Here is a 27013-nt window from a genome sequence, read left to right as displayed (position 1 = left end):
TGTGACCTGTACGCTCTTGTTGGCTGGTCCTCACTACATATTCGTTGCCAAACCAACTGGCTCCAGGCCATCTATAAATCACTGCTAGGCAAATCCCTGCCTTATCTTAACTCATTGGTCACCATAGCAACACCCACCCGTAGTATGCGCTCCAGCAGGTATATCTCACTGGTCATCCCCAAAGCCAACACATCCTTTGGCCGACATTCCTTCCAGTTCTCTGCTGCCAATGACTGGAACGAACTGCAAAAATCTCTGAAGCTGGAGACTCTTATCTCAAATAATAAAATTGTATTGGCCACATGCGCCGAATACAACAGGTATAGACATTACAGTGAAACGCTTACTTACAGCCCTTAACCAACAATGTATTTATTTTTTAATAAAAAAGTAAAATAAAACAACAACAAAAAATTGTTGAGGAAAAAAAGAGCAGAAGTAAAATAAAAGAACACTAGGGAGGCTATATACAGGGGGGTACCGGTGCAGAGTCAATGTGCGGGGGCACCGGCTAGTTGAGGTAGTTTAGGTAATATGTACATGGGGGTAGAGTTAAAGTGACTATGCATAAATAATTAACAGAGTAGCAGCAGCGTAAAAAGATGGGGTGGGGGGCAGTGCAAATAGTCCGGGTAGCCATGATTAGCTGTTCAGGAGTCTTATGGCTTGGGGGTAGAAGCTGTTGAGAAGTATTTTGGACCTAGACTTGGCACTCCGGTACCTCTTGCCTTGCGGTAGCAGAGAGAACAGTCTATGACTAGGGTGGCTGGGGTCTTTCACAATTTTGAGGGCCTTCCTCTGACACCGCCTGGTATAGAGGTCCTGGATGGCAGGAAGCTTGGCCCCAGTGATGTACTGGGCCGTACGCACTACCCTCTGTAGTGCCTTGCGGTCGGAGGCCGAGCAGTTGCCATACCAGGCGGTGATGCAACCAGTCAGGATGCTCTCGATGGTGCAGCTGTATAATTTTTTGAGGATCTGAGGACCCATGCCAAATCTTTTCAGTCTCCTGAGGGGGAATAGGCTTTGTCGTGCCCTCTTCACGACTGTCTTTGTGTGTTTGGACCATGATAGTTCGTTGGTGATGTGGACACCAAGGAACTTGAAGCTCTCAACCTGTTCCACTACAGCCCCATCGATGAGAATGGGTCCTCTTTTTTTTTCCTGTAGTCCACAATCATCTCCTTTGTCTTGGTCACGTCGAGGGAGAGGTTGTTATCCTGGCACCACACGGCCAGGTCTCTGACCTCCTCCCTATAGGCTGTCTCATCGTTGTCGGTGATCAGGCCTACCACTGTTGTGTTGTCGGCAAACTTAATGATTGTGTTGGAAAAATGCCTGGCCATGCAGTCATGGGTGAACAGGGAGTACAGGAGGGGACTGAGCACGCACCCCTGAGGGGCCCCCGTGTTGAAGATCAACGTGGCAGATGTGTTGTTACCTACCCTTAATACCTGGGGGCGGCCCGTCAGGAAGTCCAGGATCCAGTTGCAGAGGGAGGTGTTTAGTCCCAGGATCCTTAGCTTAGTGATGAGCTTTGAGGGCACTATGGTGTTGAATGCTGAATTGTAGTCAATGAATAGCATTCTCACGTAGGTGTTCCTCTTGTCCAGGTAGGAATGGGCAGTGTGTAGTGCAATAGAGATTGCATCATCTGTGGATCTGTTGGGGCGGTATGCAAATTGGAGTGGGTCTAGGGTTTCTGGGATAATGCTGTTGATGTGAGCCATGACCAGCCTTTCAAAGCACTTCATGGCTACAGACGTCAGTGCTACGGGTCGGTAGTCATTTAGACAGGTTATCTTAGTGTCGTTGGGAACGGGGACTATCGTGGTCTGCTTGAAACATGTTGGTATTACAGACTCAGTCAGGGACATGTTGAAAATGTCAGTGAAGACACTTGCCAGTTGGTCAGCACATGCTCGGAGTACACGTCCTGGTAATCCGTCTGGCCCTGCGGCCTTGTGAATGTTGACCTGCTTAAAAGTCTTACTCACATTGGCTACGGAGTGCGTGATCACGTAGTCATCCAGAACAGCTGGTGCTCTCATGCATGCTTCAGTGTTGCTTGCCTCGAAGCGAGCATAGAAGTGTTTCAGCTCGTCTGGAAGTCTTGTGTCACTGGGCAGCTCGCGGCTGTGCTTCCCTTCGTAGTCTGGAATAGTTTTCAAGCCCTGCCACATCCGACGAGCGTCAAAGCCAGTGTAGTACGATTCAATCTTAGTCCTGTATTGACTCTTTGCCTGTTTGATGGTTCGTCGGCGGGCATAGTGGGATTTCTTATAAGCGTCCCTCACTAACTTTAAGCATCAGTTGTCAGAGCACCTTACCGATCACTGCACCTGTACACAGCCCATCTGAAATTAGCCCACCCAACTACCTCATCACCATATTGTTATTTATTTTGCTCATTTGCATCCCAGTATCTCTATTTGCACATAATCTCTTGCACATCTATCATTCCAGTGTTAATACTAATTGTAATTATTTCGCACTATGGCCTATTTATTGCCTTACCTCCAGAACATGCTACATTTGCACACACTGTATATATATTTTCTGTTGTATTTTTTTACTTTGTTTTTTTACCCCATATGTAACTCTGTGTTGTTGTTTTTATCGCACTGCTTTGCTTTATCTTGGCCAGGTCGCAGTTGGAAATGAGAACTTGTTCTCAACTGGCTTCCTGGTTAAATAAAGGTGGAATAAATAAAAAATAAAAATGAATTCGCCCCAGGGAGGGAGTAGGCAGAAGCAGGGGCCAGTGTGAGTGTGTAACAGAGGGAGGGAGAGAGAAAGTAGCCAAACCAACTCACACTAGTTAGACAAACTTGTTGCTGCCATAGGTTATCTATCATACCATCTGGTAGTGCCTGTCTTGACTGCATCAAATCGTTGTAAAGAAGCTAGCTAGCTACAGTAGCCAGCTAAGTTAGCCAGCTAGTTAGCTAAAGTAGCAAGGTTAATTGAGGCTGTTTTGCTGCGCTCTCTGTCCAATGTCTACAACAACCATTCATATGAAACAACAGCCTACCTGTTTGTTTCATTGTAGCCTACTCCTTCTCATTTAGCCAACTTAATTCTGTAATTCCATTTTGCATTGATTAGAAATCACTTGCTACACATGGGGCTTCTGACTGTAGCGCCGCTGTGATTGGCCGACAATAACAGCCGGCTATCGGTACGTCTTTTTTTATGTGGCGCACTCATAAAAACGGTCAAACTGTTTTATTAACATTTTAAAATGTAATGGTCTATCCTTGTAAACTACACTGCATGACCAAAGGTATGTGGACACCTGCTCATCAAACATCTCATTCCATAATCATGGGCATTAATATGGAGTTGGTCCCCCCCTTTGCTGCTATAACAGCCTCCACTCTTCTGGGAAGGCTTTCCACTAGATGTTGGAACATTGCTGGGGGGACTTGCTTCCATTCAGCCACAAGAGCATTAGTGAGGTCGGGCACTGATGTTGGGCGATTATGCCTGGCTCGCAGTCGGTGTTCCAATTCATCCCAAAGGTGTTCGGTGGGGTTGAGATCAGGGCTTTGTGCAAGGCCAGTCAAGTTCTTCCACACTGATCGATTGACAAGCCATCTCTGTATGGACTTCGCTTTGTGCACAGGGGCATTGTCATGCTGAAACAGGAAAGGGACTTCCCCAAACTGTTGCCACAAACAACATCACTATTAATCATAAAACACCTCAAGTTATTTGAAAGTTCTGAGGACAAAGAACACACAAACACACAATGCCTCAGTGATTAACAGAACTGTTTCACAGATCACAGAACTATATCAGGGTGTAATTTCTCAGGCAGAAATGTAGATAAAAATAATGAAATCCTGTTCCCCAAACAAGTGCAAGAACCACAGAGTCAAGAATAGGTTAAATATACAAATAAAATCAATTAAAAACAATAGCACATCAACATAAAAACATAAATCTGAAAGCGTTGCTCAAACTCCCGTAACAGTCCCGTTATTTTATCTTTGAACCGCTTCATGTCTGCCACATGTTGGGTCGCGCACACATTTTTCAGACAGGGGAAGTGAGCTGCATCACCACCGGCAAGTTGCGTCTCCCACAATGACAGCTTCAACTTGAAAGAACGTATGCTGTCATAATACTGCGTGACAACTTTGTTGCGCCCTTGCAGCTGTTTGTTCAAGTTATTCAGGTGCTCTGTAACATCCACCATAAATGCAAGGTCCTGCATCCATTCTGCGGAATGAAATTCTAACACTGGTTTGCCCTTTTCTTCCATGAACTGTTCAATTTCTTCTCGTAAATCAAAGAAACGCCTCAGCACATCACCTCGGCTTAACCATCTTACCTCAGTGTGGTATGGCAGGCCATAGATGTGGTCTTTCTCTCTGAGAAGGCTGTCAAACTGACGGTGATTCAGGCTTCTGGATCGGATGAAATTAACAGTTTGGATGACCACCTTCATGACGTTATCCATCTTAAATGACTTGCAACACAAAGCCTCCTGGTGCAAAATACAGTGAAAAGTCAAAAAATCATGTCCTCCATTTGCAGATTGCACTTTCTCTCTGAACTTTGTCACAACGCCTGCTTTTTTTTCCCGATCATTGAGGGCGCACCATCTGTAGCCAGGCTGACAGCGCGGGACCAGTCCACTCCGACCCTGTCCAGCGCGCCGACGAGTGCGGTAAAAATATCAGCTGCTGTCGTTGTATCTGTCATCGGCACCAACTCCACGAACTTCTCGGTGACGGTCAATGTGTCATCAACTCCGCGGATGAAAATGGCCAGTTGTGCAACATCTGTAATGTCCGTGCTTTCATCAATTGCAACCGAAAACGCAATAAATGACTTTACTTTTGCTTCAACTGGCTGTCCAAATCCACTGAAAGATCGGAAATCCTGTCTGCAACTGTGTTTCTTGTCAGGCTGATATTTGCAAAAAGCCTGCCGCTTTTCAGGGCACACAATCTCCGCTGCCTTCATCATGCATGTTTTTACAAATTCACCCTCACTAAATGGTTTTGAAGCCACTGCGATTTTCATTAGCAATGAGGTAGCTAGCTTTCACTGCAGCGTCACTGATGTCTCGGCTGTGAGTAAACACAGACTGCTGTTTCTTCAGACCCGCCAACAGTTCATTCACCTTCTCTCATCTCCGCTGTCCTTGAAAGTTGTCATATTTGTCGGCATGAAGACTCACATAGTGGCGACGAAGGTTATATTCTTTCAGCACTGCAACATGCTCTGAACACACCAAACATACAGCTTTCCCATTCAATTCCGTGAATAAATAGGAACACTCTGCACTCTGCGTCCACTTTTCTCTTTTTTGACAGAGACATATTGGGGCAATGAGGGTGCCAAAGCACTTAATGTTAAAAGTAGAAGCCGTAATAAATATCGCGGGCAAAACAAAGTAGCTCATTGGCTGCACGTGCTTGACCTACTTGCTCTGCCCCGGTATAAACAGTTTGCTTGCTTAACACAATTGCTATTGCGCCATCCAGTGGACGCAATTGGAGCAGCAGTTTATTTTATTGAAAAATTGCAGCGCATTTTTATACTTTACAAAATTATTATTATTATTTATAATTTTATTTTTTCAAAATCATCTCGCGGGCCGGATTAAACCCGTTTGCGGGCCTGATCCAGCCCGCGGGCCGGACGTTTGACACCCCTGGTGTAGTCCTATAGGGGATCTATCTCTACCGCGTAGTCCTATAGGGGATCTATCTCTACCGTGTAGTCCTATAGGGGATCTATCTCTACCGTGTAGTCCTATAGGGGATCTATCTCTACCGCATAGTCCTATAGGGGATCTATCTCTACCGTGTAGTCCTATAGGGGATCTATCTCTACCGCGTAGTCCTATAGGGGATCTATCTCTACCGCGTAGTCCTATAGGGGATCTATCTCTACCGCGTAGTCCTATAGGGGATCTATCTCTACCGTGTAGTCCTATAGGGGATCTATCTCTACCGCGTAGTCCTATAGGGGATCTATCTCTACCGTGTAGTCCTATAGGGGATCTATCTCTACCGTGTAGTCCTATAGGGGATCTATCTCTACCGCGTAGTCCTATAGGGGATCTATCTCTACCGCGTAGTCCATAGGGGATCTATCTCTACCGCGTAGTCCCATAGGGGATCTATCTCTACCGTGTAGTCCTATAGGGGATCTATCTCTACCGCGTAGTCCTATAGGGGATCTATCTCTACCGCGTAGTCCTATAGGGGATCTATCTCTACCGTGTAGTCCTATAGGGGATCTATCTCTACCGCGTAGTCCTATAGGGGATCTATCTCTACCGCGTAGTCCTATAGGGGATCTATCTCTACCGCATAGTCCTATAGGGGATCTATCTCTACCGCGTAGTCCTATAGGGGATCTATCTCTACCGCGTAGTCCTATAGGGGATCTATCTCTACCGTGTAGTCCTATAGGGGATCTATCTCTACCGCGTAGTCCCATAGGGGATCTATCTCTACCGCGTAGTCCTATAGGGGATCTATCTCTACCGCGTAGTCCTATAGGGGATCTATCTCTACCGCGTAGTCCTATGGGGGATCTATCTCTACCGCGTAGTCCTATAGGGGATCTATCTCTACCGTGTAGTCCTATAGGGGATCTATCTCTACCGCGTAGTCCTATGGGGATCTATCTCTACCGCATAGTCCTATAGGGGATCTATCTCTACCGCGTAGTCCCATAGGGGATCTATCTCTACCGCGTAGTCCTATAGGGGATCTATCTCTACCGCGTAGTCCTATAGGGGATCTATCTCTACCGCGTAGTCCTATAGGGGATCTATCTCTACCGCGTAGTCCTATAGGGGATCTATCTCTACCGCGTAGTCCTATAGGGGATCTATCTCTACCGCGTAGTCCTATAGGGGATCTATCTCTACCGCGTAGTCCTATAGGGGATCTATCTCTACCGCGTAGTCCTATAGGGGATCTATCTCTACCGCGTAGTCCTATAGGGGATCTATCTCTACCGTGTAGTCCTATAGGGGATCTATCTCTACCGTGTAGTCCTATAGGGGATCTATCTCTACCGCGTAGTCCTATAGGGGATCTATCTCTACCGCGTAGTCCTATAGGGGATCTATCTCTACCGTGTAGTCCTATAGGGGATCTATCTCTACCGCGTAGTCCTATAGGGGATCTATCTCTACCGCGTAGTCCTATAGGGGATCTATCTCTACCGTGTAGTCCTATAGGGGATATACTCTAACTCTGCCGTTTATTATTGTGTTCTATTCAACAGCATGGACCAGAAGTCATGGAAGCAGGGGAAGAGGAAGGCAGAAAAGGATGAGATTGTGGGGGCCAACTTCTTCCTCACTATCTCCTCGCCCTCGGGACCCCCCCTGGACCTGGTAGAGGTCGAGTCCAAGATCGATGGCTTCAAAGCTTTCACTAAGAAAATGGACGACAGCGTGGTCCAAGTCAACGCCACCACCAACGAATTCGCCCGTAAACAGATCACATGGTTTAAGAAGGAGTACCAGAAAGTGGGCCAGGCGTTTAATGTACTGGGGCAGGCGTTTGAGCTGGACCAGCAGGCATACTCTGTGGGGTTGAACCAGGCGATAGCGTACACCGGAGAGGCATACGATGCTATCGGAGACTACTTTGCAGAGCAGCCGAGACATGATGTGGACCCGTTAATGGATTTGTTGCAGCTGTACCAGGGACATCTGGCCAACTACCCTGATATCATCCACGTACAGAAAGGTAATGTCATCATACTACCCTGATATCATCCACGTACATAAAGGTAATGTCATCATACTACCCTGATATCATCCACGTACAGAAAGGTAATGTCATCATACTACCCTGATATCATCCACGTACAGAAAGGTAATGTCGTCATACTACCCTGATATCATCCACGTACAGAAAGGTAATGTCGTCATACTACCCTGATATCATCCACGTACAGAAAGGTAATGTCATCATACTACCCTGATATCATCCACGTACAGAAAGGTAATGTCATCATACTACCCTGATATCATCCACGTACAGAAAGGTAATGTCATCATACTACCCTGATATCATCCACGTACAGAAAGGTAATGTCATCATACTACCCTGATATCATCCACGTACAGAAAGGTAATGTCATCATACTACCCTGATATCATCCACGTACAGAAAGGTAATGTCATCATACTACCCTGATATCATCCACGTACAGAAAGGTAATGTCATCATACTACCCTGATATCATCCACGTACAGAAAGGTAATGTCGTCATACTACCCTGATATCATCCACGTACAGAAAGGTAATGTCGTCATACTACCCTGATATCATCCACGTACAGAAAGGTAATGTCGTCATACTACCCTGATATCATCCACGTACAGAAAGGTAATGTCATCATACTACCCTGATATCATCCACGTACAGAAAGGTAATGTCATCATACTACCCTGATATCATCCACGTACAGAAAGGTAATGTCATCATACTACCCTGATATCATCCACGTACAGAAAGGTAATGTCATCATACTACCCTGATATCATCCACGTACAGAAAGGTAATGTCATCATACTACCCTGATATCATCCACGTACAGAAAGGTAATGTCATCATACTACCCTGATATCATCCACGTACAGAAAGGTAATGTCATCATACTACCCTGATATCATCCACGTACAGAAAGGTAATGTCATCATTCTACCCTGATATCATCCACATACAGAAAGGTAATGTCATCATACTACCCTGATATCATCCACATACAGAAAGGTAATGTCATCATACTACCCTGATATCATCCACGTACAGAAAGGTAATGTGATATCGTTATCATACTGCTAGGCTCAGGCCTACTTTGCCATCACACACACCAAGTCTGTTAATCCCAGACCATCCCAAACACCAAGTCTGTTAGTCCCAGACCATCACACACACCAAGTCTGTTAGTCCCAGACCGTCACACACATCAAGTCTGTTAGTCCCAGACCATCACACACACCAAGTCTGTTAATCCCAGACCATCACACACACCAAGTCTGTTAGTCCCAGACCATCCCACACACCAAGTCTGTTAGTCCCAGACCATCACACACACCAAGTCTGTTAGTCCCAGACCATCACACACACAAGTATGTTAGTCCCAGACCATCACACACACCAAGTCTGTTAATCCCAGACCATCCCACACACCAAGTCTGTTAGTCCCAGACCATCACACACACCAAGTCTGTTAGTCCCAGACCATCACACACACCAAGTCTGTTAGTCCCAGACCATCACACACACCAAGTCTGTTAGTCCCAGACCATCACACACACCAAGTCTGTTAGTCCCAGACCATCACACACACCAAGTCTGTTAGTCCCAGACCATCCCACACACCAAGTCTGTTAGTCCCAGACCATCACACACACCAAGTCTGTTAGTCCCAGACCGTCACACACACCAAGTCTGTTAGTCCCAGACCATCACACACACCAAGTCTGTTAGTCCCAGACCATCACACACACCAAGTCTGTTAATCCCAGACCATCACACACACCAAGTCTGTTAGTCCCAGACCATCACACACAGCAAGTCTGTTAGTCCCAGACCATCACACACACCAAGTCTGTTAATCCCAGACCATCACACACACCAAGTCTGTTAGTCCCAGACCATCACACACACCAAGTCTGTTAGTCCCAGACCATCACACACACCAAGTCTGTTAGTCCCAGACCATCACACACACCAAGTCTGTTAGTCCCAGACCGTCACACACCAAGTCTGTTAGTCCCAGACCACCACACACACCAAGTCTGTTAGTCCCAGACCATCACACACACCAAGTCTGTTAGTCCCAGACCATCACACACACCAAGTCTGTTAGTCCCAGACCATCCCACACACCAAGTCTGTTAGTCCCAGACCATCCCACACACCAAGTCTGTTAGTCCCAGACCATCCCACACACCAAGTCTGTTAGTCCCAGACCATCCCACACACCAAGTCTGTTAGTCCCAGACCATCCCACACACCAAGTCTGTTAGTCCCAGACCATCCCACACACCAAGTCTGTTAGTCCCAGACCATCCCACACACCAAGTCTGTTAGTCCCAGACCATCCCACACACCAAGTCTGTTAGTCCCAGACCATCACACACACCAAGTCTGTTAGTCCCAGACCATCACACACACCAAGTCTGTTAGTCCCAGACCATCACACACATCAAGTCTGTTAGTCCCAGACCATCACACACACCAAGTCTGTTAGTCCCAGACCATCACACACACCAAGTATGTTAGTCCCAGACCATCACACACACCAAGTCTGTTAATCCCAGACCATCACACACACCAAGTCTGTTAGTCCCAGACCATCACACACACCAAGTCTGTTAGTCCAAGACCGTCACACACACCAAGTCTGTTAATCCCAGACCGTCACACACACCAAGTCTGTTAGTCCCAGACCGTCACACACACCAAGTCTGTTAGTCCAAGACCGTCACACACACCAAGTCTGTTAATCCCAGACCATCACACACACCAAGTCTGTTAGTCCCAGACCATCACACACACCAAGTCTGTTAGTCCCAGACCATCACACACATCAAGTCTGTTAGTCCAAGACCGTCACACACACCAAGTCTGTTAGTCCCAGACATCACACACACCAAGTCTGTTAATCCCAGACCATCACACACACCAAGTCTGTTATTCCCAGACCATCACACACATCAAGTCTGTTAGTCCCAGACCATCACACACACCAAGTCTGTTAGTCCCAGACATCACACACACCAAGTCTGTTAGTCCCAGACCATCACACCAAGTCTGTTAGTCCCAGACCATCACATACACCAAGTCTGTTAGTCCCAGACCATCACACACTCCAAGTCTGTTAGTCCCAGACATAACACACACCAAGTCTGTTAGTCCCAGACCGTCACACACACAAGTCTGTTAGTCCTAGACCATCACACACACCAAGTCTGTTAGTCCCAGACCATCACACACACCAAGTCTGTTAGTCCCAGACCATCACACACACCAAGTCTGTTAGTCCCAGACCATCACACACACCAAGTCTGTTAGTCCCAGACCATCACACACACCAAGTCTGTTAGTCCCAGACCATCACACACACCAAGTCTGTTAGTCCCAGACCATCACACACACCAAGTCTGTTAGTCCCAGACCATCACACACACCAAGTCTGTTAGTCCCAGATATTCACACACACCAAGTCTGTTAGTCCCAGACCATCACACACACCAAGTCTGTTAGTCCCAGACCATCACACACACCAAGTCTGTTAGTCCCAGATATTCACACACACCAAGTCTGTTAATCCCAGACCATCACACACACCAAGTCTGTTAGTCCCAGATATTCACACACACCAAGTCTGTTAGTCCCAGATATTCACACACACCAAGTCTGTTAGTCCCAGACCGTCACACACACCAAGTCTGTTAGTCCCAGACCATCACACACACCAAGTCTGTTAGTCCCAGATATTCACACACACCAAGTCTGTTAGTCCCAGACCATCACACACACCAAGTCTGTTAGTCCCAGACCGTCACACACACCAAGTCTGTTAGTCCCAGACCATCACACACAGCAAGTCTGTTAGTCCCAGACATCACACACACCAAGTCTGTTAGTCCCAGACCATCACACACACCAAGTCTGTTAGTCCCAGACCGTCACACACACCAAGTCTGTTAGTCCCAGACCATCACACACAGCAAGTCTGTTAGTCCCAGACATCACACACACCAAGTCTGTTAGTCCCAGACATCACACACACCAAGTCTGTTAGTCCCAGACCATCACACACACCAAGTCTGTTAGTCCCAGACCATCACACACACCAAGTCTGTTAGTCCCAGACCATCACACACACCAAGTCTGTTAGTCCCAGACCATCACACACACCAAGTCTGTTAGTCCCAGACCATCACACACACCAAGTCTGTTAATCCCAGACCATCACACACACCAAGTATGTTAGTCCCAGACCATCACACACACCAAGTCTGTTAGTCCCAGACCATCACACACCAAGTCTGTTAATCCCAGACCATCACACACACCAAGTCTGTTAGTCCCAGACCATCACACACACCAAGTCTGTTAGTCCCAGACCATCACACACACCAAGTCTGTTAGTCCCAGACCATCACACACACCAAGTCTGTTAGTCCCAGACCATCACACACACCAAGTCTGTTAATCCCAGACCATCACACACACCAAGTCTGTTAGTCCCAGACCATCACACACCAAGTCTGTTAGTCCCAGACCATCACACACACCAAGTCTGTTAGTCCCAGACCATCACACACACCAAGTCTGTTAGTCCCAGACCATCACACACACCAAGTCTGTTAGTCCCAGACCATCACACACACCAAGTCTGTTAGTCCCAGACCATCACACACACCAAGTCTGTTAATCCCAGACCATCACACACACCAAGTCTGTTAATCCCAGACCGTCACACACACCAAGTATGTTAGTCCCAGACCGTCACACACACCAAGTCTGTTAGTCCCAGACCATCACACACACCAAGTCTGTTAGTCCCAGACCATCACACACACCAAGTCTGTTAGTCCCAGACCATCACACACACCAAGTCTGTTAGTCCCAGACCATCACACACACCAAGTCTGTTAGTCCCAGACCATCACACACACCAAGTCTGTTAGTCCCAGACCATCACACACACCAAGTCTGTTAGTCCCAGACCATCACACACACCAAGTCTGTTAGTCCCAGACCATCACACACACCAAGTCTGTTAGTCCCAGACCATCACACACACCAAGTCTGTTAGTCCCAGACCATCACACACACCAAGTCTGTTAGTCCCAGACCATCACACACACCAAGTCTGTTAGTCCCAGACCATCACACACACCAAGTCTGTTAGTCCCAGACCATCACACACACCAAGTCTGTTAGTCCCAGACCATCACACACACCAAGTCTGTTAGTCCCAGACCGTCACACACACCAAGTCTGTTAGTCCCAGACCGTCACACACACCAAGTCTGTTAGTCCCAGACCGTCACACACACCAAGTCTGTTAGTCCCAGACCATCACACACACCAAGTCTGTTAGTCCCAGACCATCACACACACCAAGTCTGTTAGTCCCAGACCATCACACACACCAAGTCTGTTAGTCCCAGACCATCACACACACCAAGTCTGTTAGTCCCAGACCATCACACACACCAAGTCTGTTAGTCCCAGACCATCACACACACCAAGTCTGTTAATCCCAGACCATCACACACACCAAGTCTGTTAGTCCCAGACCATCCCACACACCAAGTCTGTTAGTCCCAGACCATCACACACACCAAGTCTGTTAGTCCCAGACCATCCCACACACCAAGTCTGTTAGTCCCAGACCATCACACACACCAAGTCTGTTAGTCCCAGACCATCACACACACAAAGTCTGTTAATCCCAGACCATCACACACACCAAGTCTGTTAGTCCCAGACCATCCCACACACCAAGTCTGTTAGTCCCAGACCATCACACACACCAAGTCTGTTAGTCCCAGACCGTCACACACACCAAGTCTGTTAGTCCCAGACCGTCACACACACCAAGTCTGTTAGTCCCAGACCATCACACACACCAAGTCTGTTAGTCCCAGACCATCACACACACCAAGTCTGTTAGTCCCAGACCATCACACACACCAAGTCTGTTAGTCCCAGACCATCACACACACCAAGTCTGTTAGTCCCAGACCATCACACACACCAAGTCTGTTAGTCCCAGACCATCACACACACCAAGTCTGTTAGTCCCAGACCATCACACACACCAAGTCTGTTAGTCCCAGACCATCACACACACCAAGTCTGTTAGTCCCAGACCATCACACACACCAAGTCTGTTAGTCCCAGACCATCACACACACCAAGTCTGTTAGTCCCAGACCATCACACACACCAAGTCTGTTAGTCCCAGACCATCACACACACCAAGTCTGTTAGTCCCAGACCATCACACACACCAAGTCTGTTAGTCCCAGACCATCACACACACCAAGTCTGTTAGTCCCAGACCATCACACACACCAAGTCTGTTAGTCCCAGACCATCCCACACACCAAGTCTGTTAGTCCCAGACCATCCCACACACCAAGTCTGTTAGTCCCAGACCATCACACACACCAAGTCTGTTAGTCCCAGACCATCACACACACCAAGTCTGTTAGTCCCAGACCATCACACACACCAAGTCTGTTAGTCCCAGACCGTCACACACTCCAAGTCTGTTAGTCCCAGACCGTCACACACACCAAGTCTGTTAGTCCCAGACCATCCCACACACCAAGTCTGTTAGTCCCAGACCATCACACACACCAAGTCTGTTAGTCCCAGACCACCACACACACCAAGTCTGTTAGTCCCAGACCATCACACACACCAAGTCTGTTAGTCCCAGACCATCACACACACCAAGTCTGTTAGTCCCAGACCATCACACACACCAAGTCTGTTAGTCCCAGACCATCCCACACTCCAAGTCTGTTAGTCCCAGACCATCACACACACCAAGTCTGTTAGTCCCAGACCATCACACACACCAAGTCTGTTAGTCCCAGACCATCCCACACACCAAGTCTGTTAGTCCCAGACCATCACACACACCAAGTCTGTTAGTCCCAGACCATCACACACACCAAGTCTGTTAGTCCCAGACCATCACACCAAGTCTGTTAGTCCCAGACCATCACACACACCAAGTCTGTTAGTCCCAGACCATCCCACACACCAAGTCTGTTAGTCCCAGACCATCACACACACCAAGTCTGTTAGTCCCAGACCATCACACACACCAAGTCTGTTAGTCCCAGACCATCACACACACCAAGTCTGTTAGTCCCAGACCATCCCACCAAGTCTGTTAGTCCCAGACCATCACACACACCAAGTCTGTTAGTCCCAGACCATCACACACACCAAGTCTGTTAGTCCCAGACCATCACACACACCAAGTCTGTTAGTCCCAGACCGTCACACACACCAAGTCTGTTAGTCCCAGACCATCACACACACCAAGTCTGTTAGTCCCAGACCATCACACACACCAAGTCTGTTAGTCCCAGACCATCACACCAAGTCTGTTAGTCCCAGACCATCCCACACACCAAGTCTGTTAGTCCCAGACCATCACACACACCAAGTCTGTTAGTCCCAGACCATCACACCAAGTCTGTTAGTCCCAGACCATCCCACACACCAAGTCTGTTAGTCCCAGACCATCACACACACCAAGTCTGTTAGTCCCAGACCATCACACCAAGTCTGTTAGTCCCAGACCATCACACACACCAAGTCTGTTAGTCCCAGACCATCACACCAAGTCTGTTAGTCCCAGACCATCACACACACCAAGTCTGTTAGTTCCAGACCATCACACCAAGTCTGTTAGTCCCAGACCATCCCACACACCAAGTCTGTTAGTCCCAGACCATCACACACACCAAGTCTGTTAGTCCCAGACCATCACACACACCAAGTCTGTTAGTCCCAGACCATCACACACACCAAGTCTGTTAGTCCCAGACCATCACACCAAGTCTGTTAGTCCCAGACCATCACACACACCAAGTCTGTTAGTCCCAGACCATCACACCAAGTCTGTTAGTCCCAGACCATCACACACACCAAGTCTGTTAGTCCCAGACCGTCACACACACCAAGTCTGTTAGTCCCAGACCGTCACACACACCAAGTCTGTTAGTCCCAGACCATCACACACACCAAGTCTGTTAGTCCCAGACCGTCACACACACCAAGTCTGTTAGTCCCAGACCATCACACACACCAAGTCTGTTAGTCCCAGACCATCCCACACACCAAGTCTGTTAGTCCCAGACCATCACACACACCAAGTCTGTTAGTCCCAGACCATCACACACACCAAGTCTGTTAGTCCCAGACCATCACACACACCAAGTCTGTTAGTCCCAGACCATCACACACACCAAGTCTGTTAGTCCCAGACCATCACACACACCAAGTCTGTTAGTCCCAGACCATCACACACACCAAGTCTGTTAGTCCCAGACCATCACACACACCAAGTCTGTTAGTCCCAGACCATCACACACACCAAGTCTGTTAGTCCAAGACCATCACACACACCAAGTCTGTTAGTCCCAGACCATCACACACACCAAGTCTGTTAGTCCCAGACCATCACACACACCAAGTCTGTTAGTCCCAGACCATCACACACACCAAGTCTGTTAGTCCCAGACCATCACACACACCAAGTCTGTTAGTCCCAGACCATCACACACACCAAGTCTGTTAGTCCCAGACCATCACACACACCAAGTCTGTTAGTCCCAGACCATCACACACACCAAGTCTGTTAGTCCCAGACCATCCCACACACCAAGTCTGTTAGTCCCAGACCATCACACCAAGTCTGTTAGTCCCAGACCATCACACACACCAAGTCTGTTAGTCCCAGACCATCACACACACCAAGTCTGTTAGTCCCAGACCATCACACACACCAAGTCTGTTAGTCCCAGACCATCACACACACCAAGTCTGTTAGTCCCAGACCATCACACACACCAAGTCTGTTAGTCCCAGACCATCACACACACCAAGTCTGTTAGTCCCAGACCATCACACACACCAAGTCTGTTAGTCCCAGACCATCACACCAAGTCTGTTAGTCCCAGACCGTCACACACACCAAGTCTGTTAGTCCCAGACCATCACACACACCAAGTCTGTTAGTCCCAGACCATCACACCAAGTCTGTTAGTCCCAGACCGTCACACACACCAAGTATGTTAGTCCCAGACCATCACACCAAGTCTGTTAGTCCCAGACCATCACACACACCAAGTCTGTTAGTCCCAGACCATCACACACACCAAGTCTGTTAGTCCCAGACCATCACACACACCAAGTCTGTTAGTCCCAGACCATCACACACACCAAGTCTGTTAGTCCCAGACCATCACACACACCAAGTCTGTTAGTCCCAGACCATCACACACACCAAGTCTGTTAGTCCCAGACCATCACACACACCAAGTCTGTTAGTCCCAGACCACCACACACACCAAGTCTGTTAGTCCCAGACCATCACACACACCAAGTCTGTTAGTCCCAGACCATCACACACACCAAGTCTGTTAGTCCCAGACCATCACACACACCAAGTCTGTTAGTCCCAGACCATCACACACACCAAGTCTGTTAGTCCCAGACCATCACACACACCAAGTCTGTTAGTCCCAGACCATCACACACACAAGTCTGTTAGTCCCAGACCATCACACACACCAAGTCTGTTAGTCCCAGACCATCACACACACCAAGTCTGTTAGTCCCAGACCATCACACACACCAAGTCTGTTAGTCCCAGACCATCACACACACCAAGTCTGTTAGTCCCAGACCATCACACACACCAAGTCTGTTAGTCCCAGACCACCACACACACCAAGTCTGTTAGTCCCAGACCATCCCACACACCAAGTCTGTTAGTCCCAGACCATCACACACACCAAGTCTGTTAGTCCCAGACCATCACACACACCAAGTCTGTTAGTCCCAGACCATCACACACACCAAGTCTGTTAGTCCCAGACCATCACACACACCAAGTCTGTTAGTCCCAGACCACCACACACACCAAGTCTGTTAGTCCCAGACCATCACACACACCAAGTCTGTTAGTCCCAGACCATCACACCAAGTCTGTTAGTCCCAGACCACCACACACACCAAGTCTGTTAGTCCCAGACCATCACACACACCAAGTCTGTTAGTCCCAGACCATCACACACACCAAGTCTGTTAGTCCCAGACCACCACACACACCACAAGTCTGTTAGTCCCAGACCATCACACACACCAAGTCTGTTAGTCCCAGACCATCACACCAAGTCTGTTAGTCCCAGACCATCACACACACCAAGTCTGTTAGTCCTAGACCATCACACACACCAAGTCTGTTAGTCCCAGACCATCACACACACCAAGTCTGTTAGTCCCAGACCATCACACACATCAAGTCTGTTAGTCCCAGACCATCACACACACCAAGTCTGTTAGTCCCAGACCATCACACACACCAAGTCTGTTAGTCCCAGACCATCACACACACCAAGTCTGTTAGTCCCAGACCATCACACACACCAAGTCTGTTAGTCCCAGACCATCACACACACCAAGTCTGTTAATCCCAGACCATCACACACACCAAGTCTGTTAGTCCCAGACCATCCCACACACCAAGTCTGTTAGTCCCAGACCATCCCACACACCAAGTCTGTTAGTCCCAGACCACCACACACACCAAGTCTGTTAGTCCCAGACCATCACACACACCAAGTCTGTTAGTCCCAGACCATCACACACACCAAGTCTGTTAGTCCCAGACCATCACACACACCAAGTCTGTTAGTCCCAGACCATCACACACACCAAGTCTGTTAGTCCCAGACCATCACACCAAGTCTGTTAGTCCCAGACCATCACACACACCAAGTCTGTTAGTCCCAGACCATCCCACACACCAAGTCTGTTAGTCCCAGACCATCACACCAAGTCTGTTAGTCCCAGACCATCACACACACCAAGTCTGTTAGTCCCAGACCATCACACACACCAAGTCTGTTAGTCCCAGACCATCCCACACACCAAGTCTGTTAGTCCCAGACCATCACACACACCAAGTCTGTTAGTCCCAGATATTCACACACACCAAGTCTGTTAGTCCCAGATATTCACACACACCAAGTCTGTTAGTCCCAGACCGTCACACACACCAAGTCTGTTAGTCCCAGACCATCACACACACCAAGTCTGTTAGTCCCAGACCATCCCACACACCAAGTCTGTTAGTCCCAGACCATCCCACACACCAAGTCTGTTAGTCCCAGACCATCCCACACACCAAGTCTGTTAGTCCCAGACCATCACACACACCAAGTCTGTTAGTCCCAGACCACCACACACACCAAGTCTGTTAGTCCCAGACCATCACACACACCAAGTCTGTTAGTCCCAGACCATCACACCAAGTCTGTTAGTCCCAGACCATCACACACACCAAGTCTGTTAGTCCCAGACCATCACACACACCAAGTCTGTCACACACACACATTTTAATTTGACTGCTGAGTCACATGGGAAGGCAGTATGTGGTTTTCACTGACGCGTTGTGTGGTTTTCCACGACTGGTAGTGTGAGTGTGTTCGCAATCACTGTGGACCTTTTACACAATGTATAAAGCCTGGAAACAACGTAAAAAGAGTTTGGCAGGAAAGCCAGTCAGTCTGTCTGTCACCCGTGACCCACATACATTCACACTAGAGTTCTCCTTTTCTTTTTTTCTCTGACTTTCCACGCTGTAAAAAGGAAATGACATCATGTGTCTGTGTGACTGGTGCAGCTTGTCTCAGCTGTCTGTGGTATTGAAGCTGCTTCCAAATTACAGCCATTTTGTTTTCATTTCTTACTTGTTGCTTCTCTGACTGGAAAGTTCTGTTACCGAAATCACTAATTTGTTTAGGCAGCAAAAAACAACATTCGGGTGATTCTCATGAAACTAGTTTTAACCATGGCAGTAGCAAATTGAGTTAGTTGATTGTTGCAGATGCATCATGGTTATATATTATTCTGAAGACTAAGATGCTTAATTTATGGCACAGTGTCTTATTTTAAATAAATTGTACATTTTCCCCCCATAATTCTCATTACCGAAATGCGTCCGGATTAAATTCTCGGGTCATTTTATACAATTCTACTTGAGAAAAACCTAACTTATTTGAATTAAACACGAAATATGTTGCTGTAAATCATAAATTTTTTAAACTACTTTAAGTTTACATTAAACTATAATAATTAATATGTTAAGACAGTGTCTGTGGACATATTTGTCATTACGTAACATTTTTTAGAGTTGCTTTAAAAATATCATCTAGAGCAGGACTGCCCAACCCTGTTCCTGGAGAGCTACCCTCCTGTAGGTTTTAACTCCAACCCTGTTCCTGGAGAGATACCCTCCTGTAGGTTTTCACTCCAACCCTAATCTAGCGCACCTGATTCTAATAATTAGCAGGTCGATAAGATGAATCAGGTTAGTAACACCTGGGGTTGGTCAACCGTGATCTAGAGTGAGCAGTCCTTAGTTCATTTCATTTCTTCACTTATTATATGCCTTCGGAATGAGGATCTAATCTTCAAACACCCCCCTTTACCACACTTAACCTTCTCATTACCGAAATGACAAAAAAAAGCTCAAATTGGGAGACATTTTTGAGAACCGTTACCTTACCAACACGGAGGCATGAGTGGGGTTTTAGTGATGTGGTTGGTCAGTTGTTTGCAGAATCATAACGGCGGTCTCCTATTACTTGTTGATTGAGCTAAGGGCCTCTCATTACCAAAAAACAAGTTTCTCATTTACCACATCATTTGTAGGTCTGTTTCTCTAATAAGATCCTTAATTTCGGTAATGATAATAAACCCATTCTAGTATAGTCAATGGGTTGTGCTGTGCTGGGAACTTTAATTATTTAATAGGACCACTGCTTACACCTAATGTATAGATGTTTTGTAAAACATAAGCTATTTGATTAAGTAGGGGTTGTCAAGAAATATGGGTTTATTAAACCCCATTTTTAATATACTTAAAGCCACAATCTGGAGTTTGTGTTTCAGCAAAGAGCAACCGCCACTTAAAGGGGTATTTCCCCCATTTTGACCTGTACCTGTTTTAGCACTTACCTATACTGTTGTTTGATGTCCTAATAATGTTTTTGGTCCATATCCCACATATTTAGATACTTTAAAAGCATGTTGTTTTATGCTTAAGTCCACTTTTGAAAATGCATGAAATTACACGTAGTAATGCTAAGATAAGGGGTATTTTAGTCAATTGCACTGATCAGTGATTTTAGTTTTATGCAAGTCATTTGAGATTAACTAATGACTGTTTGATGATGTAATCTCTAAGAGCTCAGTACAGTTTTTCAATGGCAAACTATGCAACACTCATTACCGAAACACGCATTCTCATCTCCAAAACTTGCTTATCATTACCGTAATGCACCAATATTTGTGACGCGTACCGAGTATACGAAGAGGCAGGACGCAGACGCAGGAATTAACAAGGTCAAGGTTTACTAAACAATGACAAAGAGAATTAACAAAGATAAAGTACACGACACGAAGCTAAACAATCACACACAACATCATCCAGAACAGTCCAGGCTCATATGTCACACGTCTGTGGTGAAGCGGCAGCACTGTTGCTAGCGATACCCTAGCATTTTTTTTATTTATTTATTTTTTTTATTTCACCTTTATTTAACCAGGTAAACCAGTTGAGAACAAGTTCTCATTTACAACTGCGACCTGGCCAAGATAAAGCATAGCAGTGCGATAAAAACAACAACACAGAGTTACATATGGAGTAAACAAAACAAAAATCAAAAAAATACAACAGAAATACAATTAATATACAGTGTGCAAATTTAGCAAGTTATGGAGGTAAGGCAATAAAATAGGCTATAGTGCAAAATAATTACAATTTAGTATTAACACTGGAATGATGTGCAAGAGATGATGTGCAAATAGAGATACTGGGGTACAGATGAGCAAAATAAATAACAATATAGGGATGAGGTAGTTGGGCGGGCTAATTTCAGATGGGCTGTGTACAGGTGCAGTGATCGGTAAGGTGCTCTGACAACTGATGCCTAAAGTTAGTGAGGGAGATAAGCGTCTCCAGCTTCAGAGATTTTTGCAGTTTGTTCCAGTCATTGGCAGCAGAGAACTGGAAGGAATTGCGGCCAAAGGAGGTGTTGGCTTTGGGGATGACCAGTGAGATATACCCGCTGGAGCGCAGACTACGGGTGGGTGTTGCTATGGTGACCAATGAGCTAAGATAAGGCGGGATTTGCCTAGCAGTGATTTATAGATGGCCTGGAGCCAGTGGGTTTGGCGACGAATATGTAGTGAGGACCAGCCAACAAGAGCGTACAGGTCACAGTGGTGGGTATTATATGGGGCTTTGGAGACAAAACGGATGGCACTGTGATAGACAACATCCAATTTGCTGAGTAGAGTGTTGGAGGCTATTTTGTAAATGACATCGCCGAAGTCAAGGATCGGTAGGATAGTCAGTTTTACAAGGGCATGTTTGGCAGCATGAGTGAAGGAGGCTTTGTTGCGAAATAGGAAACCGATTCTAGATTTAACTTTGGATTGGAGATTCTTAATGTGAGTCTGGAAGGAGAGTTTACAGTCTAACCAGACACCTAGATATTTGTAGTTGTCCACGTACTCTAGGTCAGACCCGTCTAGAGTAGTGATTCTAGTCGGGTGGGCGGGTGCAAGCAGCGTTCGGTTGAAGAGCATGCATTTTGTTTTACTAGTGTTTAAGAGCAGTTGGAGGCTACTGAAGGAGTGTTGTATGGAATTGAAGCTCGTTTGGAGGTTTGTTAACACAGTGTCCAATGAAGGGCCAGATGTATACAAAATGGTGTCGTCTGCGTAGAGGTGGATCTGAGAGTCACCAGCAGCAAGAGCGACGTCATTGATATACACAGAGAAAAGAGTTGGCCCAAGAATTGAACCCTGTGGCACCCCCCATAGAGACTGCCATAGGTCCAGACAACAGGCCCTCCGATTTGACACATTGAACTCTATCTGAGAAGTAGTTGGTGAACCAGGCGAGGCAGTCATTAGAGAAACCAAGGCTATTTAGTCTGCCAATAAGAATGCGGTGGTTGACAGAGTCGAAAGCCTTGGCCAGGTCAATGAAAACGGCTGCACAGTACTGTCTATTATCGATCGCGGTTATAATATCATTTAGGACCTTGAGCGTGGCTGAAGTGCACCCATGACCAGCTCGAAACCGGATTGCATAGCAGAGAAGGTACGGTGGGATTCGAAATGGTTGGTGATCTGTTTGTTGACTTGGCTTTCAAAAACTTTTTGAAAGGCAGGGCAGGATGGATATGGGTCTGTAACAGTTTGGATCTAGAGTGTCACCCCCTTTGAAGAGGGGGATGACCGCGGCAGCTTTCCAATCTCTGGGGATCTCAGGCGTTACGAAAGAGAGGTTGAACAGGCTAGTAATAGGGGGTTGCGACAATTTCGGCGGCTAGTTTTAGAAAGAAAGGGTCCAGATTGTCTAGTCCAGATGATTTGTAGGGGTCCAGATTTTGCAGCTCTTTTAGAACATCAGCTGTCTGGATTTGTGTGAAGGAGAAGCGGGGGGGGCATGGGCAAGTTGCAGCGGAGGGTGCAGAGCTGGTGGCCGGGGTAGTGGTAGCCAGGTGGAAAGCATGGCCAGCCGTAGCAAAATGCTTGTTGAAATTCTCGATTATTGTAGATTTATCGGTGGTGATAGTGTTTCCTAGCCTCAGTGCAGTGGGCAGCTGGGAGGAAGTGCTCTTATTTTCCATGGACTTTACAGTGTCCCAAAACTTTTTGGAGTTAGTGCTACAGGATGCAAATTTCTGTTTGAAAAAGTTAGCCTTTGCTTTCCTAACTGCTTGTGTATATTGGTTCCTAACTTCCCTGAAAAGTTGCATATCACGGGGGCTATTTGATGCTAATGCAGTACGCCACAGGATGTTTTTGTGCTGGTCAAGGGCAGTCAAGTCTGAGGAGAACCAGGGGCTGTATCTGTTCTTAGTTCTGTATTTTTGAATGGGGCATGTCTATTTAAGATTGAGAGGAAATTACTTTTAAAGAACAACCAGGCATCCTCTACTGACGGAATGAGATCTATATCCATCCAGGATACCTGGGCCAGGTCAATTAGGAAGGCCTGCTCGCTGAAGTGTTTTTGGGAGCGTTTGACAGTGATGAGGGGTGGTCGTTTGACCGCGGACCCGTTACGGACGCAGGCAATAAGGCAGTGATCGCTGAGATCCTGGTTGAAGACAGCGGAGGTGTATTTAGAGGGTAAGTTAGTCAGGATGATATCTATGAGGGTACCCATGTTTACGGATTTAGGGTTGTACCTGGTAGGTTCGTTGATAATTTGCGTGAGGTTGAGGGCATCTAGCTTGGATTGTAGGATGGCTGGGGTATTAAGCATATCCCAATTTAGGTCACCAAGCAGTACGAACTCTGAGGATAGATGGGGGGCAATCAGTTCACATATGGTGTCCAGGGCACAGCTGGGGGCATCTGCAGCTAGCCAGGCCAGACTGCATCCTGTTTTTGTTTTTTGACTGTTTATTCAATTTTTTTGGGATTGCTTTGTGAAGTCGTATTGTGGTTTATTCAAGTAGATTTTTGACAGCAGCTGATTATTTTTTAAGATTTAGGTCTACACTACACTACATTTTGTGGGTGTCAACGACGTTCATAATCTAGCTAGCTGTTAGCTTAGCATTTGACACCTGACAGAAATGTAATGATTTAAGTGACACTCCCTCCGCTACTATTGAATCCTTTGTTACCTGGCCCGTGTCTGGTAAAGGTATATAATATATATATATATATATATATATATATATATATATATATATATATATATATATATGCCATTTAGCAGACGCTTTTATCCAAAGCGACTTACAGTCATGTGTGCATAAATTTTTATGTATGGGTGGTCCCGGGGATCGAACCCACTACCCTGGCGTTACAAGCGCCGCGCTCTACCAGCTGAGCTACAGAGGACCACAGTAGTCTCCATGGTAACAGTAGTACCACTAGGTGCGCTCCATTTAACAGCAGGCTTTAAAAACAAGTGAACAGAGGCTTTAGGAAGGTACAGAAACACCCCAGTGACTACTTTTTTTTTTTTTTTACTTTTAGATTTGTATGTATTGTTAGATATTGCTGCACTGTTGGAGCTAGGAACACAAGCATTTCGCTACACCCACAGTAACATCTGCTAAACATGCGTATGTGACCAATAAAATCCCTCTCTCTTTTGTATGTGACGCTGTCTTCTCCGTCCTGTGTACTGTTGAATATTTTCCTGGTATTTTACAAAATGTTCCATCCCGATAATAAATCACATTTTCTCCCGGGTAACCCGGTATCTCCCACCAAAGCCGGAAGTGGCGTTCAAAAGCATTATAACGCATATAAATAGGCCTATGTCTGGATTTGATTAAAGGTTTGATCGAAAATTCAAGCCTGACGCAACCTGAGCCTGATTTTTATATACATTTTATAAGCCCTGCATTAAAGACATTTAATGAGCCCAAGCCCCAAAAAAAGCCCAAATAATTGTGCCATTATCCAATACATAGGCCCATAGATATAGGCTTAGCTCTGCTCTCTTGGGTGAAATAAATGTAACTAGCTCCAGTAGACTAATCTTTTTGAGTGTGAACTGTATTACTGTACTGTATTGTATTACTGTACTGTATTGTATTATACTGTATTACTGTACTGTATTGTATTATACTGTAATACTGTACTGTATTGTATTATACTGTAATACTGTACTGTATTGTATTATACTGTATTACTGTACTGTATTGTATTATACTGTATTACTGTACTGTATTGTATTATACAGTATTACTGTACTGTATTGTATTATACTGTATTACTGTACTGTATTGTATTATACTGTAATACTGTACTGTATTGTATTATACTGTATTACTGTACTGTATTGTATTATACTGTATTACTGTACTGTATTGTATTATACTGTATTACTGTATTATACTGTAATACTGTATTGTATTATACTGGAATTACGCACCTAGTTCAAATCCTGATAAAGCAGAAGAGAACATGGGATTCTGTTGCAGCGGCCTACAAGGTTCCAAGGATAGGCTAGCGAATTTAGATTTTTAATTTGTCGTAATGTTTCCCCTAATGTTATTAGCCTACCTCCTCTCTCTCTCTCTCTCTCTCTCTCTCTCTCTCTCTCTCTCTCTCTCTCTCTCTGTCTCTCTGTCTCTCTGTCTCTCTGTCTCTCTGTCTCTCTGTCTCTCTCTCTCTCTCTCTCTCTCTCTCTCTCTCTCTCTCTCTCTCTCTCGTGTTGCTTCATTACTTCCTCGCTTTAAACGGTTAAAGTAAATACGTTTTGTTGTCCTTTTTTTTATATTCAGTCTTTTTAAAGTTTTTGAAATTGTGCAAACCTGGACCCCGTGTCAACGATCCACATGACACAAAATGACATCCATGTGTATCCTTCAATAGGGCTGAATACTCCCAGTTATTGATGTGAGCTAATGTAGGTTTAAACTAATGCTTCCGCCCAATAAACAGAACAGGGAACTAGAATGTTCTCGCTAACGGTCGGCAAGTCAAATCAAATCTACCTCTCAAACCGTCTCTCTAGCTAGGCCTAAAATGTTAAACACATCCTACCAAAAGGCAATTTCAGACATTTCCTGCCTCGGCTTGTCTCTCATCAGACCACACGTCATTTCAGATGAGGACACCCTCAACCACAGCGCGTTGAACACACGTCTTCAATGGAAATGATTGCTCAGCCTGAGAGTAAGCTAGTTTAGTTCTCAGAGTGCACCTGAACTGCATCAGTCTGGTGGGAGAGAGTAGGGTTAGGGAGAGAGTAGGGTTAGGGAGAGAGTAGGGTTAGGGAGAGAGTAGGGTTAGGGAGAGAGTAGGGTTAGGGAGAGAGTAGGGTTAGGGAGAGAGTAGGGTTAGGGAGGGAGTAGGGTAATCATAGTACTTGGTCAAGAGTGAGGGGATGTTGGGTACTGTGTGTGTCAGAGCAAGACGTGGGAAAGGAGCGTTTTGGCTTTTCTAACAGACAGGAAGTATTTCGTCAGTGTCGTGTTCTGGTCTCTCAGTGTTGGTTGTGGTGTAGACTGAATTAGGCTTCATTGCCATATAAGAAACTTCCATTAAACCTCTCATAACAGATTAGATCATTGTAGATCTAAAACTGTCTTGATGACTGAGGGCTCGACCAAAAAATAGTCTCCAGATTCCTGACATGAACGACCTGTTCCCATCGGCCAGAGAACTCTGCCTGGGCCCGAGTCTACTCT

General features: G+C 46.2%; 1 protein-coding gene across 1 annotated transcript in view; it reads left to right on the top strand.

The window, feature by feature from the left end:
* The window catches only part of LOC121584486 (sorting nexin-18), a 43927-nt gene that overhangs the window by 8447 nt on the left and 8467 nt on the right, over positions 1-27013 (top strand). The window contains exon 2 of the mRNA XM_045225640.1: positions 7264-7733. Coding sequence (XP_045081575.1) covers positions 7264-7733 — 470 coding nt within the window. The remainder of the gene's footprint in view (positions 1-7263; positions 7734-27013) is intronic.

This window comes from Coregonus clupeaformis, chromosome 16, assembly GCF_020615455.1.
Source record: "Coregonus clupeaformis isolate EN_2021a chromosome 16, ASM2061545v1, whole genome shotgun sequence".
Classification (NCBI taxonomy): Eukaryota; Metazoa; Chordata; class Actinopteri; order Salmoniformes; family Salmonidae; genus Coregonus; species Coregonus clupeaformis.
The sequence above is the reverse complement of the archived record's forward strand: the minus strand, read 5'-3'. Positions and strand labels throughout refer to the sequence as shown.